Source organism: Scaptodrosophila lebanonensis, unplaced genomic scaffold (genome assembly GCF_003285725.1).
Source record: "Scaptodrosophila lebanonensis strain 11010-0011.00,11010-0021.00 unplaced genomic scaffold, SlebRS2 tig00000157-arrow-arrow-pilon, whole genome shotgun sequence".
Taxonomy (NCBI): domain Eukaryota; kingdom Metazoa; phylum Arthropoda; class Insecta; order Diptera; family Drosophilidae; genus Scaptodrosophila; species Scaptodrosophila lebanonensis.
Window position 1 is genome coordinate 340,347 of NW_022060595.1, and position 15,037 is coordinate 355,383.

The 15,037-nt window shown below is 42.0% G+C and overlaps 1 protein-coding gene across 1 annotated transcript in view; it reads right to left on the reverse strand.

Moving 5' to 3' along the window:
- LOC115629547 overlaps positions 1-15,037 on the reverse strand; it is a 229,713-nt gene that overhangs the window by 195,368 nt on the left and 19,308 nt on the right. Inside the window, exon 2 of the mRNA XM_030526028.1 lies at positions 7,757-7,868. Within this exon, the coding sequence (XP_030381888.1) occupies positions 7,757-7,868 (112 nt within the window). The remainder of the gene's footprint in view (positions 1-7,756; positions 7,869-15,037) is intronic.

The following is a 15,037-nucleotide window of genomic DNA, read 5'->3' on the forward strand; positions in this document are numbered from 1 at the left end:
GCCTGAATAATAATGATTTTCCGGTGGAAAATTCGGTAAACGAAAAGCTATTTGCAATCAACGCACAGCCCAAACGGTAAGAGCTAGGAGACTGAAAATTGGACACATGTTGTCTTCAGAGGTGTAGGTGAGCACTAAGAAGGAAGCTGAAATTTGGACACAAGATCCCTCTTATAGTGAAAGTGAGCACTAAGAAGGGGTTTTGGAAAATTCGAACGCCAAAGGGGGGAAAACGGGCTCCAACGTTTGTATGAAAAATCTACAATTTTCATCCAATTAACTTCAGTTTGTATACTCTCAAAAAGAATACAAGAAAAACTGTATACTTGGTTTTTCACCATTTTTCCTGGGACATGAAAAAGGGGGGGTTTTCCGTGGAAAAATTGAAACACAATCAACACCCCACAACCCAAACGGTAAAAGTAAAGAAACTGATTTAAAGCCTAATGGAATTTAGGCTCAAGTATCCTATCATAATGTAGGTGCTCACTAAGAAGGGTTTTTGGAAAATTCGAGCTCCAAAGGGGGGAAAACGAGCTCCAAAATTTGTTTGAAAAATCCGCATTTTTTAGCCGATCGACTTAAAACTTGGTTTCTACAATCAATAAAAGAATGCAAAGCAAACTGCATACTCGGTTTTTTAAATTTTTTGTTGGAGCTTGAATTATTGGGGTTTTCTTGGGGCACCATAGGAAACCGCGTCAACAGCCCACAGCCCAAACGGTAAGAGCTAGAAAGCTGAAATTTGGGATCAAGTATCCTATCATGGTGTAGATGCGCACTAAGAAGGATTTTGGGAAATTCGAGCTCCAAAGGGGGGAAATCGAGCTCCAAAGCTCCGATTTAACAAGAAGTTATAGCCATAAATATATTTGCTGCTGCAGCGCTGCTCAATCGCTGCCCGCGACTATTGTTGATGCTGGTGCTTTGGTTGACTGCACACATGTTTACACAGACATGAATAGATGCGCATAGGCATACATATACTCACACAGACGCAATTGCTATGTAAATGTGCAATTATACACCCTTTACGTGAGTTCGAATACCGAGAAAGGTAAAATCGATCAAAATTTTTGGTTTCTCCTTCACTATCGCTTACTCAGTCGCAGTTAGAGATGGGCAAATACGACACGGCCACAAAATGAACTTTTAACAAGTAAAAAAGCTAAAGTCGGGTTTCCCGACTTTGAAATACTTTGTACATATGTTAACAATAATCATAGAAAATAAAAATAAAAAAAAGAATAAAAAAAATTGGATCGATTTTACCTCTCTCGGTATTCGAACTCACGTAAAGGGTGTATAATTTACATAGCAATTGCGTCTGTGTGAGTGTATGTATGCCTATGCGCATCTATTCGTGTCTGTGTAAGCATTTTCGCAGTCAACCAAACAGCAACATCAACAACAGCCGCGGGCAGCGCTTGAGCAGCGCTGCAGCAGCAAATATATTTATGGCTATAACTTCTTCTTAAATCGGTTTATCATAATGAAACTTGGCATACGGACACCTAAAAATTTTAGTTCGAAATTACAAGAATTACGGGAGTTACGATTTGCGGGGTAGAGGGGGGAGGGAGGGAAATTCCAAAATATACATTTTCTGCGTATTCACACAAGGCACCTTGGACTAAAATTTGGTGTTCTTAGGTCTTATGGTCTTCGAGATATAGGCGATTATACGAATGGAAAATCGGAAAAACCCCCATAGGCGGGAAGTGGGGGGGAAAATCAAAAAAATAAAACAAACTCGTATAGAATACACACATAACGCATCTTCGTGCAAAATTTGGTGTCTCTATCTCTTATAGTCTCTGAGATCCAGGTGTTCATACGGACGGACAGACTGACAGACAGACAGACAGGGCTAGATCGACTCGTCTTGTCACGCTGATCAAGAATATATATACTTTGTGGGGTCTGCCACGCCTCCTTCTGCCTGTTACATTTTTCAGCTCCCGCAAACCTAATATACTCTTGTACATTTCATGTACAGAGTATAACAACAACAACAACAACAACAGCAGCTACTGTTAAAATTTAATCATTTTCGCCGGCAGCATGCCCAACAACAGCAGCAACAAAAGCGGCAGATCAGAAATTTGGCTATACAAATTAAAAAACAACAACGGCAGATTCAGGAGCTGCAAACTCAAATCAAAGGCTTGAAGCAGCCCCAACAAGGCCTTGCACCCATGCCGCTGCATGAACGAGTTTGGCCAGATGGTTTGGTGGAGGGGAATTGGGTGCCTTGGGGATTCCAAGGGCCCATCCAACAGGCACTGCCTGAAAATTAAAATGTGTGTACACACACACACATAAGCAACAGTTTATGCTTTTGCACGTAGTTGCGTGTTTATGATTAAAATAAGCCAAAGCAAAATATGAGCAATATATGTATGTACACATGTACATATGTATGTACATTGATAATAAGCAACACAATTAAAATAATCTATATATATAAAACAGTTTGTCCTGACTGACTGACTGATTGGTGACCAACGCACAGCCCAAACGGTAAAAGCTAGGAAGCTGATTTTGACTCAAGTATCCTTTTATAGTGAATGTGGGCGATAAGAAGCGGTTTTGGAAAATTCGAGCTCCAAAAGGGGGGAAAACAGGCTCCAAAGTTTGTATGAAAAATCTACAATTTTGATCTGATTAACTTAAAATTTGTTTTTATCTATATATATAAAACAGTTTGTCCTGACGGACTGACTGACTGATTGGTGATCAACGCACAGCCCAAACGGTAAAGGCTAGGAAGCTGAAATTTGGGCTCAACTATCCTTTCATAGTCTAGGTGCCCACTAAGAAGTAATTTTGGAAAACTCGAGCTCCAAAGGGGGGAAAACAGGCTCCAACGTTTGTATGAAAAATCTACAGTTTTCATCTGATTAACTTCTTAGTTTGTATACTCTCAGAACAATTCCAAGAAAAACTGTATACTTGGTTTTTTGATATTTTTTTGGGGCCTAAAATATGGGAGTTTTCCTGTAAAAAAATGTTGGGGCACAATAGCAAACCGCGTCAACAGCCCACAGCCCACACGGTAAAAGCTAGGATGCTGAAATTTGGGCTCAAGTATCCTATCATGGTGTAGATGCGCACTAATAAGGGATTTTGGAAAATTCCAAAGGGGGGAAAACGAGCTCCAAAGTTTGTTTGAAAAATCCGCATTTTTCAACCGATCGACTTAAAACTTAGTTTCTGAAATCAATTAAAGAATACAAAGAAAACTGCATACTCGGTTTTTTTACATTTGTTGTTGGAGCTTGAATTATTGGGGTTTTCTTGGGGCACAAAAGGAAACTGCGTCAACAGCCCACAGCTCAAACGGTAAGAGCTAGAAAGCTGCATTTTGAGCTCAAGTATCCTATCATAGTGTAAATGTGCATTAAGGGATTTTGGAAAATTCGAGCTCCAAAGGGGGGAAAACGAGCTCCAAAATTTTTTTTGAAAAATCCGCATTTTTCAACCGATCGACTTAAAACTTAGTTTCTAAAATCAATTAAAGAATACAAACAAAACTGCATACTTATATTTTCGAAATTTGTGTTGGAGCTTGAATTATTGGGGTTTTAATATTTATTCACTATTTCAAATGAAAAGTTTGTGTTATAAATTTAGTCCGATCGATTTAAAATTTGGGTAATGTAATCTACGTAACTAAATCTACAACTTTGCATTCAAGGATTTTCAAAATATGCATTTTATAAAAGCAGGCAGAACAAACAATACAAAATATCAAACAGTTGGGGACAACTAAGTATACACACACACACACACACACACACACACACACACACACACACACACACACACATGCAAGCAGCTGTTCGTGTAGTTGCCTGCAAACGATTGAAATAGCCAGAGCAACATGTGAGACACTAATGTGTGAATGTCCTTACATATGTGCACATCTATGTATGTACATATGTATCTACATATGTATGTATGTACATTCATCTTGCACTGACAGAGCAAGAAATGTTAATTAATTGAAAATTATATAACATTTTTAAAAGTAGTTTTTTCTTTGTTTAGTGCATTTGGCATTAGGGTTTTCATTAATAACTTTATGCAGCAACAACAAATATCAAATAGTTGGGGACATCACATACACACACTCACGCACACAACAAGCAACAGTTCGTGTCTATGTGTGCGGTTCTCTACGTACGGTTGAAAAAGTAAAGAGTAACATACATATGTATGTATGTATGTATGTATGCCTGTGTATGAATATAGCATGTATGTACATTCGTATTAATGTATACATTGGGCAATCGAACACAGTTGTTTGATTGTAAAAAAAATAATGCTCTAAAAACAACAACAACTGCAAGTCATTGGCTCGCTCTTCTTCTTTCGTTTTGACCATTTAATGTTAATTGCAAAGGCAAAACGCCAAAAGTTTACAGTTACCGTCGCTAGGCAACGACTGCGTAAGCGATAGTAAAGCAGAAATCGAATAACAAAGCTACGCATATTCTGCTTCGCATTGCGGGCAGATGTATGTATGTTTATGATTTGTTCTTATTGATCTCAATAAATAATTAGATTTTATTATTTAAATATTCTGCTTATTGCATTCAAACTTCGATATTTTGATGGTATCGGTGGCTTCAACTATCGAAAGTTTTACTCTAGCAAATTGAGATGAGAATTGTCAGTGCTTTTTGATCGTGGCTCATCGCTGCACGGCATTGACACGAGTGCCGTGTTTCATATTCCGAGTTTGTGCGTGACCGTATCAATATGGCACGAAAAGACTCAAATGTGAATTTAAAATTAGGATATACCCTTATAATTATTCCCCTTTTTTGCACATAGTCTATCTTAAAACGTTGCGTTATCTCTATATATAAAACAGTTTGTCCTGACTAATTGGTGATCAACGCACAGCCCAAACGGTAAAAGATGAAATTTGGACTCAAGTATCCTTTCATAGTATCCATCATAGTGTAGGAGCACACTAAGAAAGGCTTTTTGAAAATTCCAGCTCCAAAGGGGGGAAAACGAGCTTTAAAAAATATTAGTTATAGTGGTCATGTTCGTTTAACGAAATAGTTTGGCAAGAACAAAAATGTAACGTACTACTGAACAATTTTTTGTCAAGAACAGAACATGTTCATTTAAATACCTTAAATGCCTTCCTACTGGTAACTTATAAGGTGAAAACATATGGGTAGGTTATGCACACACAAAATAAATACAATTGGAAACATTATATTGAGCCGGGTTAAGGCGGGCAATACCTGCTAGTTTGTTATAAAAAAGTAGAGAATTTAATTTCGGGTCGGGACTTTGAAATACTCTGTACTCTGTGTATGTCTCGTGTGCTTGTGCAAAGCAGTAACAACAACAACAGCTGCGGGCACTTCCCTATCTACCTCCAGTTAGGGATTATAAGTCCGTATGCCAAGTTTCATAATGATAGGCGGATTTAACATGTAACATGTTATAGCCATATATGTATATATATGCCAAGTTTCATAATGATAGGCGGATTTAACATGTAACATGTTATAGCCATATATGTATATATATGGCTATAACATGTTACATGTTAAATCCGCCTATCATTATGAAACTTGGCATACGGACTTATAATCCCTAACTGGAGGTAGTTTCACAATTTTAATGACAAATTCTTAGAAATACGGGAGCTATAGACAATCACTAATTGCGGGGAAAAGGAAGAAAGGAGGAAAATTCCAAAATACAAATTTTCTGCGCATTCACATAAGGCATCTGGTGTGTCCCTAGGTCTTATAGTCTCTGAGATATAGGAAAAGTTGGGGGAGTGGGGTTCACAGCGTAAGGCATTTTTGTGCAAAATATGGTTTCTCTATCTCCGATAGTCTCTAAAATCCAGGTGTTCACATGGACAGACAGGCAGACATACAGATCGATTCGACTTGTGCTGCTGATCAAGAATCGATATACTTTGTGGGGTTTGCCACGCCTCCTTCTGCCTGTTACATTTTCAATCTCCCGCAAACCTAGTATACTCTTGTTCACATCATGTACAGAGTATAAGAAGTAGCTAAATTCAACATCTCCTATGCAATCTCCAGGTCCAAAAATAGATTCCACTCTTGGTTCGGTCATATTTAATGACTTCGATGTAGTTTAAAAGAAAGGAGAAAATATGAACAAAAACAATAAGATCAGCAGCCCCTGACCCAAAGTAACAGGCCGTTCGTTGATAATTGGCATACTGATTTTATTCTTACAAATCATGGCTTATATAGCCATGCTTAAAACTAGCTTATGACTAGTTATATTTACTATTTCTATGTGTTGGCCGTTTCACAATAATGATGCACAAGCATATATTATGAGGTTAAGTATGCTGGTGTCAGCCCAATTTGGTTTATAAACTATGAACTGATTGTTGGTATTATGTAGCAGAATAATATGTGTCTTATTCTTGCTCATTATTGCTTGTGTAGGCTGGCCAGTGTCAATGCACCTGTAATTCGTGTGCGCGTGCAGACTATGGTGCCAATATTATCTATGCTAAAACAATGTGGGTGTACAGGTTTATGTGTGCTTATATGTATGATATGTGTTGCCAAGCTATTTTATTGAATGTCTGTTTGCGTCGCGTTGATGAGATGTCATATAACATTGAGAAAACGATAACCGCGGTCAAGGGCAAAAGGGCACAGTTTTTACAAGTGGCTAAGTGATACGCACGTGCAAAATTCGGATACGAAGAAAAATAAAACAAAAAGATGCCAAAAAGGGAGGATTAAATAGCTGGGGGACAGGAAGAGGACTAGGAAGGACATTCTTGGGAGTACTTAGGCTGTTGTAAGAAACTCAAAAAAGGGCTATGCCAATCAATAACTAACCCCTTGCCTTGTAGCATAGGCGAAAGACAGCAGTAGCAACGGGCGACCGGGAAAGTGTGCTGTGTGCGGCGTCGGCGCCGAGCGTCGCCTAGAAACAGGAGGGTGTAATAGTATCCGCGGCAGAGAACACCGCCAGCACCGACCTTCGACGCCACATTTATACTTTCGCATACATATACACACATACACAAACCGTTTCTATACAACACATGCACCAACTCATTACCCATAGTCCATCAGCCACATTCAAACATACAACCCATATATTATATACATGCCATAGCCCATACGATCACACACACACAAACTAATCAATACAACGCAGAATATAGAACAAATCTCAAGAAAATAAACCACAAAATAAGAAATAATTAACAGCAATATAAAAAAAGTAAAAAAGCTAAAGTGGGGTGTCCCGACTTTGAAATACTCTGTACATAATTGTATATTTGGAATAGTTATTTACGGCTACAACTTCTTGTTAAATCGGTCTATCATAGTGAAACTTGGACTACGGACACATAATCACCAACTGGAGGTCTCCAAGTTTGAGTTCAAAATTTCAAGAATTACGGGAGTTAGAGAAAATCGCGATTTGCATGGGAGAGGGGAGAGAGAGGGAAATTCCAAAATACACATTTTTTGCGTATTCACATAAGGCATCTTGGACTAAAATTTGGTGTCCCTAGGTCTTATAGTCTCCGAGATCCATGTGTTCATCGGACAAGCGGACAGACAGACAGGGCTAGATTGACTCGCCTTGTCTCGCTGATCAAGAATATATATACCTTATGGGGTGTGCCACTCCTCCTCCTAAAATTTCATGTACGGAGTATAAATATAGGTTTTAGGGACTTAAACAGAAAACAAAATGTCAAACTTACATGTTGTTATAAATGTATGTGTACGGTAACAGTTTTCAACAATTTCAACATCTCCTATGCAATCTCCAGGCCCAAAAATAGTTTCCACTTTTGATTCGGTTATATTTAAAGACTTCGATGTAGTTTAAAAGAAAGGAGAAAATATGATCAATAAAGACAACAAATAAGGCTACTAAAAATAGGTAGGCAATAGATAAAAGCTGATATTGTGCATCACAAAAACAAGAGGAGCAGCTAAAGTCGGATTTTGAAATACTCTGTACATATGTGTAGAATAATTATAACAAGAGAGAACGCTACAGTCGCATTAAAAAAAAAAAAAAAAAAAAACACGTCCTTTCTCGGACCTAGGAGAATCTGCATGCCAACTTTGGTTATTCTAACTTTTATAGTTTCTGAGATCCTTGCGTTCATCCAGACGGACAGACGGACGGACGTACATGTCTAGATCGATTTCTCTCGTTATGCTGATTCAGAATATATATACTTTATGGGGTCGGAGATGCTTCCTTCTGCATGTTACATACTTTGCACAAACCTAATATACCCTTTTTACCCTACGGGTACAGGGTATAAAAATAAACAAGATGGAACGCTACAGTCCATCAAGCTCGACAGTAAAATAGCCTGTACTCTTCAAAAAAAAATTTCTTTAAAAAAAATTTCTTTAAAAGAAATGTATTTCATTATTTATTTTTTCTGTGCGTTACATACATTCGCACAAAACTAGTATAGCCTTTTACCCTTTGGGTACAGGCTATAAAAAGTAACAAGTAAAAAAGCTAAAGTCGGGTGTCCCGACTTTGAAATACTCTATACATATGTTTTTTTACTCTGTACATAAAATGTACAAGAGTATATTAGGTTTGCGGGAGCTGAAAATGTAACAGGCAGAAGGAGGCGTGGCAGACCCCGCAAAGTATATATATTCTTGATCAGCATGGCGAGACGAGACGAGTCCATCTAGCCCTGTCCGTCTGTCTGTCTGTCCGTATGAACACATGGATCTCAGAGACTATAAGAGCTAGAGACACCACATTTCGCACAAAGATGCCTTATGTGTGTACGCTGTCCAAGTTTGTTTTATTTTTTGGATTTTCCCCCCACTTCCCCCTATGGGAGTTTTCCGATTTTCCATATACCCCCTTGAAGACCTAGGGATACCAAATTTTAGTCCCAGATGCCTTATGTGAATACGCAGAAAATGTGTATTTTGGAATTTCCCTCCCCCTCTTCACAACAAATCGTAACTCCCGTAATTCTTAGAATTTCGAACTCAAATTTGAGAAATACAGGGTGCGCCATCTTTTATGTCGGTATGTAGATATTGAATAACTTTGTCATTAGTGAACCGATTGACTTGAGTAGACCAGTGTTGAAAACCTCAGTTCAAGAAATTGTACAGAACCGAATTCAATAAAAATCTCTCATACTTGAAAATCGGTTGTTTATTTTCACGGATATTCAATGTTTGCATACCGACATAAAAGATGGCGCACCCTGTACTCCCAGTTAGTAATTATGTGTCCGTATGCCAAGTTTCATCATGATAGGCCGATTTACCAGTTATAGCGATAAATATATTTGCTGCCCAAGCGCTGCCCGCAGCTGTTGTTGATGCTGATGCTTTGGTTGATTGAGAACATGCTTACACAGACACGAATAGACGAGCATAAACATACATACACTCTCATAGATGCAATTGCTATGTAAATGTGCAATTATACACCCTTTACGTGAGTTCGAATACCCCGAGAGGTAAAATCGATCAAATTTTTTTCTTTTTAATTCTCTTAATTTTTTTAATTTCTATAATTATTTTAAACATATGTACAGAGTATTTCAAAGTCGGGTCTTACTCGACTGCAGCGTTCTCTCTTGTTATACTCTTTACATTAAATGTACAGAGAGAAATCATATCCGTCAGTTTGTCCGTCCGTCGGGATGAACGCCTGGATTTCGGAAATGGCTGGTATGTATTATTATTATTTTATTTTTTTTTGTTTTGGTTTTTCCCCTTTGTCGCGCTACAAAATACCTCGTTAATACTTTGCACACGTAATCTACATATCACCAAATGGTATCTACTTTTCTTTTAAATTTCATCCAAATCGCTCAGTTCTAAGAGAAGTTCTTAGCGAAACAATTTCACTCCAGTACTTTGCCCACAAACTACAGCATTAAGTTCGCCTCTTTTTCTTCTTTTTTTCTCCTATGGGTGTATAACCGTATATAAGTCAGTGCCGAAAGTTTGAGTTCAGGGTATTTCACTGTCAGGCTTGCTTGACTGTAGCGTTGTTTCTTGTTTTTAAGATTATTTTATTAGTCAAATGTGAACGTCGTAGACGTCGGACGTATTTTTATTTCGCTCCGCCGTGTCTTAAAAATATAGTGCAATTAACGCCAAATTAATTCGCAAAATGACGCTCAGGGTATGCATGCGCACTTATGCTCGTATGACCCATGTAAATTTATCATATAATGTGATTAGAACTAAAAAAAAGCAAACTAAATTTTGTGAAAAAATAAAGTAATGCCAACGATTAAGAGCATAAGCTCTGTAAACAACAAAGAAAAAAATGAGCCAGAATCGTGCTCGGCGGCAACAACAACACGACGAACGTCGACTTTCGTCACTTCGTAACCACGCGTACTTTTCTATACGCGCACCCGATGTATCGGTACCAACAACAACTGCATTACTGCTAATTCGGAAAGAGAACGCTTTCTCTTCCCTGCGTTAATATGCTCACCCAGCACATTGCAAAGTGGGTCATGGAGTGCCCAGTGCCCGTCTCCAGACCCCTACTGTCTTACCAATAAATTGCTGATAACAACAACGACCAGTACAATGCCCTCTCTTACATCTGTATCTTCGACAACGACAACTACAACAACAACAGCAGTCTCTTAGCGCCCGGTATTGTCAAATCACTGCGACCTCCCCCTCTCCCAGCCGAAAATTACGCAAAGCGCCAACGGAGCGTTAATACAGACTGGGCTCGATCGCTATGTGCACATTAAACGAAAACTAAGCCCACAAGCAACTAAGAAAAACAACGCATCCAAAATAACAAAAACAGCTAAAAACACTGTGCCAACTGAGGCCAAAAACAATAAATTCGCGATTCTCAGTTTACCTGAAGAAGATAACGCCGAAACAGCTAAGGCCCAGCAACTAAAGCCGCCACCTATTTATGTGCGTCAGGCTAATTGTACAGAATTAGTTAAGAAACTCACTACTAAAATTGGTGACAACAAATTCTTTGTTACGTCTATAAAAAATGAATATACAAGTCAATGACGCAACTAACTATCGATCAGTGGAAAGACGACGAGGAAAAGATGAACTACTACACCAACCGCCGCCAACTTAAAAGTAGCAAGGGATTACAAGTGGTTATCAAAGGAATCGAGCCAACGGTTCCAGTCAGCGAGATAAAAGATGAACTTAAAGATAAGGGCTTTGAAGTCAAAACGCCCTGTAACACAATAATTATAAATAAAATTCCCCAACCAATGTTCAAGATAGAACTGACATCTGACTGTATGCCTTGCCTATAAGTAAAAATGAAGTTCACCCAATTTGCAAGCAAAATCTATTGCACCGTAAAATTACGTTGAGGAACCGCATAAACGAAATGGACCCGTTCAATGCACAAACTGCCAGGAATATGGGCACACAAAAACCAATTGCACCCTACGCGCAGCCTGTGTTGCCTGCGGGGATGTACATATCAATGAGCCCTGCCCTGTAAATAAGGAGGACACCTCTGCTATAAAATGTAGCAACTGTGGTGGAAACCACACTGCCAACTATAGAGGTTGCCTTGAATACAAAGAGTTAAAAAGTGGCCTAAGCCAAACAAAAATCCGCAGCTCGAAATCCAATCATCCGACAAAACTTGCCGTACATACCAACCATCATACATACAACATACCATCAACTACGATTCCCGGAGTATCTTTTGCTAAGGCGTTAAGTTACACCAACGATTCGTACGCCTCAGACATCGCAACAGGGGCCAGAAACTACTTCCCAACATACCACTGCAAATCCATCCCAATTGCGTAGTGGAATTGAATCAATTCTGGCAACTATAACAAATACAATGGTAGCAATACAACAAACGATGAAGGAAATTATGCCCAATCAAAATCTCATCCTGGAATTACTAATCAAACAAAAATCTATTTCAATGGCTTCACTAAAAATATGTTTCTGGAATGAGAATGGCATTTTTCAGCACAAATGCGAGCTCTTGCAGTTCCTCAATCAACATGACATTGACGCCATGCTCATTTCAGAGACTCACCTAACAAACAATAATTATTTTCATCTCAATGGCTACATATTCTAAGCGACCAATCATACCGATGGCAAGGCTCATGGAGGTACTGGCATCCTGATAAAGCATCGCATCAGGCACTTCCGTTGCCATCATTTGCTACAACTTATCTCAGGCCACAACAACTCATATCGAAATACAAAGCGGCTATTTAAGCCTAGCCGCAGTATACTACCCACCGCGCTTCTCCGTTTCTGAGGCAGAATTTGTACATTTCTTCGACCTACTAGGTGACCGCTTCATAGCAGATGGTGACTACAATGCCAAACACACACATTGGGGATCCCGACTCATCAACCCAAAAGGAAGACAACTATATAACGCTATAATAACACCACGAAACAAGCTTGAGTTTATTTCTCCGGGCTGGCCTACATATTGGCCCACAGATCCAAAGAAGAAACCAGACTTGATTGATTTCGCTGTTACAAGAACAGTGGCACAGGCTCAGATCCATGTGGAGCACTTAACAGATCCTCCTTCTTCACCTTTATGCCCACCCACAGTACTCGGAGCGCCCACACTTTCTAACTTCAAGAATAATAGATTGGCTTAAATACAGGAAGAACGTGAATTCCAATATTGATGGCTGCTCAAACATTAACTGTAAAGATGACATAGATACCTCAGTTGAAGCATTAGTGTCTTTAATGTCACTGGTGGCAAAACATTCCACTCCAGAAATCACAGCTTATAAACTTTACAAAAGCAGTCGTGTTCCCAGGCATATTGAAGAGCTGCTACGAAATAAGAGAAGGCTTCGACGGGAGTGGCAAGCGCACACTGACTCAAAGGAGTGGTAAAAAATAGCATTGAAGCGCACCCACCTTTTGTGTAAATTTTGGAATTGAAACACGTGGAATTTATTCACTTGGCGTACCGCCCTCTTTTATTTGGTGGACACCTTGGCACTTTGGGGTGCCTAATTTATTTCAGCAAACTCTGACCGGCGAGTATACCCGCGGCAGGGTAACAACGTTACAAGTGGCGCCCGAGCAGGGACCCCAAAGAAGATTGAGGTTATATCCGACCAAGTAGAGAGAGAAGTGCGTGGATCTACGATGCTACGAACGAGCTGGATACGTGCGCTGCGGAAGGAAGAGCTCAGCGCGGTGTTGCGTGAGTTCGAAATTGAAGAGACCGGCAACGTGGATGCGTACCGCAGCAACAGGCCTGTTGAGCCCGGTGCCTGGCGGACAGCTGGGAGTCCCGAAACAAGAGGACGTACGGGAGGGTCTACTCGTCGCGATAGAGGCAAATACTACACCAGCCGTGGCCCGGTGCGAGCCGCGTCGCCGACTCCAGCGCGGGCGACATCGCCAACTCCAGCGTCAGTGCCGACCATATCGGTAGCGGTCGCGGCCTCTCCTGCAGCGTCCGCAGCCAAGCCCACGGCAACCGCAGCGGCACCACCAGCGATCCCAGGGCCCTCCACGGCAGACCCGTCCCAGGCCATTACCGATTCGTTGGCATCGTTGGCGCGGTACACCGACCGATTGGCCCAGACCATGGAGGATGGTCTCCAGTCCACCCACCGGTTGGCCCAGGCCATGGAGGATGGTTTCCAGAAACTGTTGAGCCAGACCCACGCTCCCACCACGCCTGCTGCTCCTACTGGTGGTGCACCTGACGATGACAACCCAACAGCACCGGTTCCAGCGCCACCACTCACGAACGCGCTGGCGGTGGCAGAGCAGCACGCGCCAACACCAGCTGAACGGGACAGACGAGCCGCGTTGCAGAAAGAAGTAGCGCAGTGGGGCGTCCGATTCGACGGCAGCGGGGACCCAAGAACGTTCCTTCGGGATCTGGAAGATAAGGCAGATATGAGCCACGTGCGACTAGACGATTTGGTGACAGTATTACCGGAAGTCCTGGTTGGCGAGGCGAAGGAGTGGGAGTGGTCAAGGCGCAATTTGGCACAACGGTGGGCCGAGTTCCGCCAAGACCTACTAAAGGAGTATCCAGCGGGGCCCCACATAGAAGAGCGCCGGCGGGAAGCATACAGCCGGGCCCAGGGTGCATCAGAGACACCTATCGAGTATGTCCGAGCGATGCGACGGCTGATGCGCGGCGCGGAGATGACTACAGAGGAACAGCTGAGACTCGTCCACGCCAACGGGCTACCAGAAGTACGCGCCAACCTCCGCCTGGCAGGCAAAGAAGTGAGCTCACTCGATGGGTACGTAAAGGCGGCACATGGCGTGTACCAATCAGTCTTAGCACGGTCACAGGCGGCCGGCAATGATGAGACGAACGCCACACACCCTGTGCCGACCCCACAGCCGGTGGCTGTTGGCCCAGCGGCCGATGCGGACACGCATCGTCGCCCACCCATCTGCAGACGTTGCGGGATGGGAGGACACAATATGGACGAGTGCCCAAACTCTCAACAGCTCTACTGTTGGGACTGTGGTAAGATGGGGGTGCGTGCGAACGAATGCTGCCGACGCGCGACGGGAAACGCCAGGGGGGCTCGTCCCACATCAACAGTCGGCGAGCCCACGCTGGCAAATTCCAACTAACAACGACACGCAGGGTAGCGGCCGCGCTACCAGTAGACTGCGATGGTGTACTACTAGAGGCGGTCATGGACACCGGAGCGACACGCAGCTTCGCGAGTCCGAGGCTGGCGCAACGCCTGCGGGCGCCAGACGGAGAAAATGTACGGTCCGTGAGCGTGACTGTGTCCATGGCTGACGGGACACAGAAGACGGTCCGTGAAGAAACGAAGGCAACGATCACGGTGGGCGACAGTCGCGTAGTACTGCCGCTGCTCACACTCCCCGGATGCATAGATGAGCTCACACTGGGATTAGATTACGTCCATATGGCCAACGGGGCGGTGACTGTGGGCGGCCAAACTGTAGAACTGCGAACGGACGATCAACGGCCACGTAGGCGGCGGAGGCGAAATCGCAGAGCCCGACAT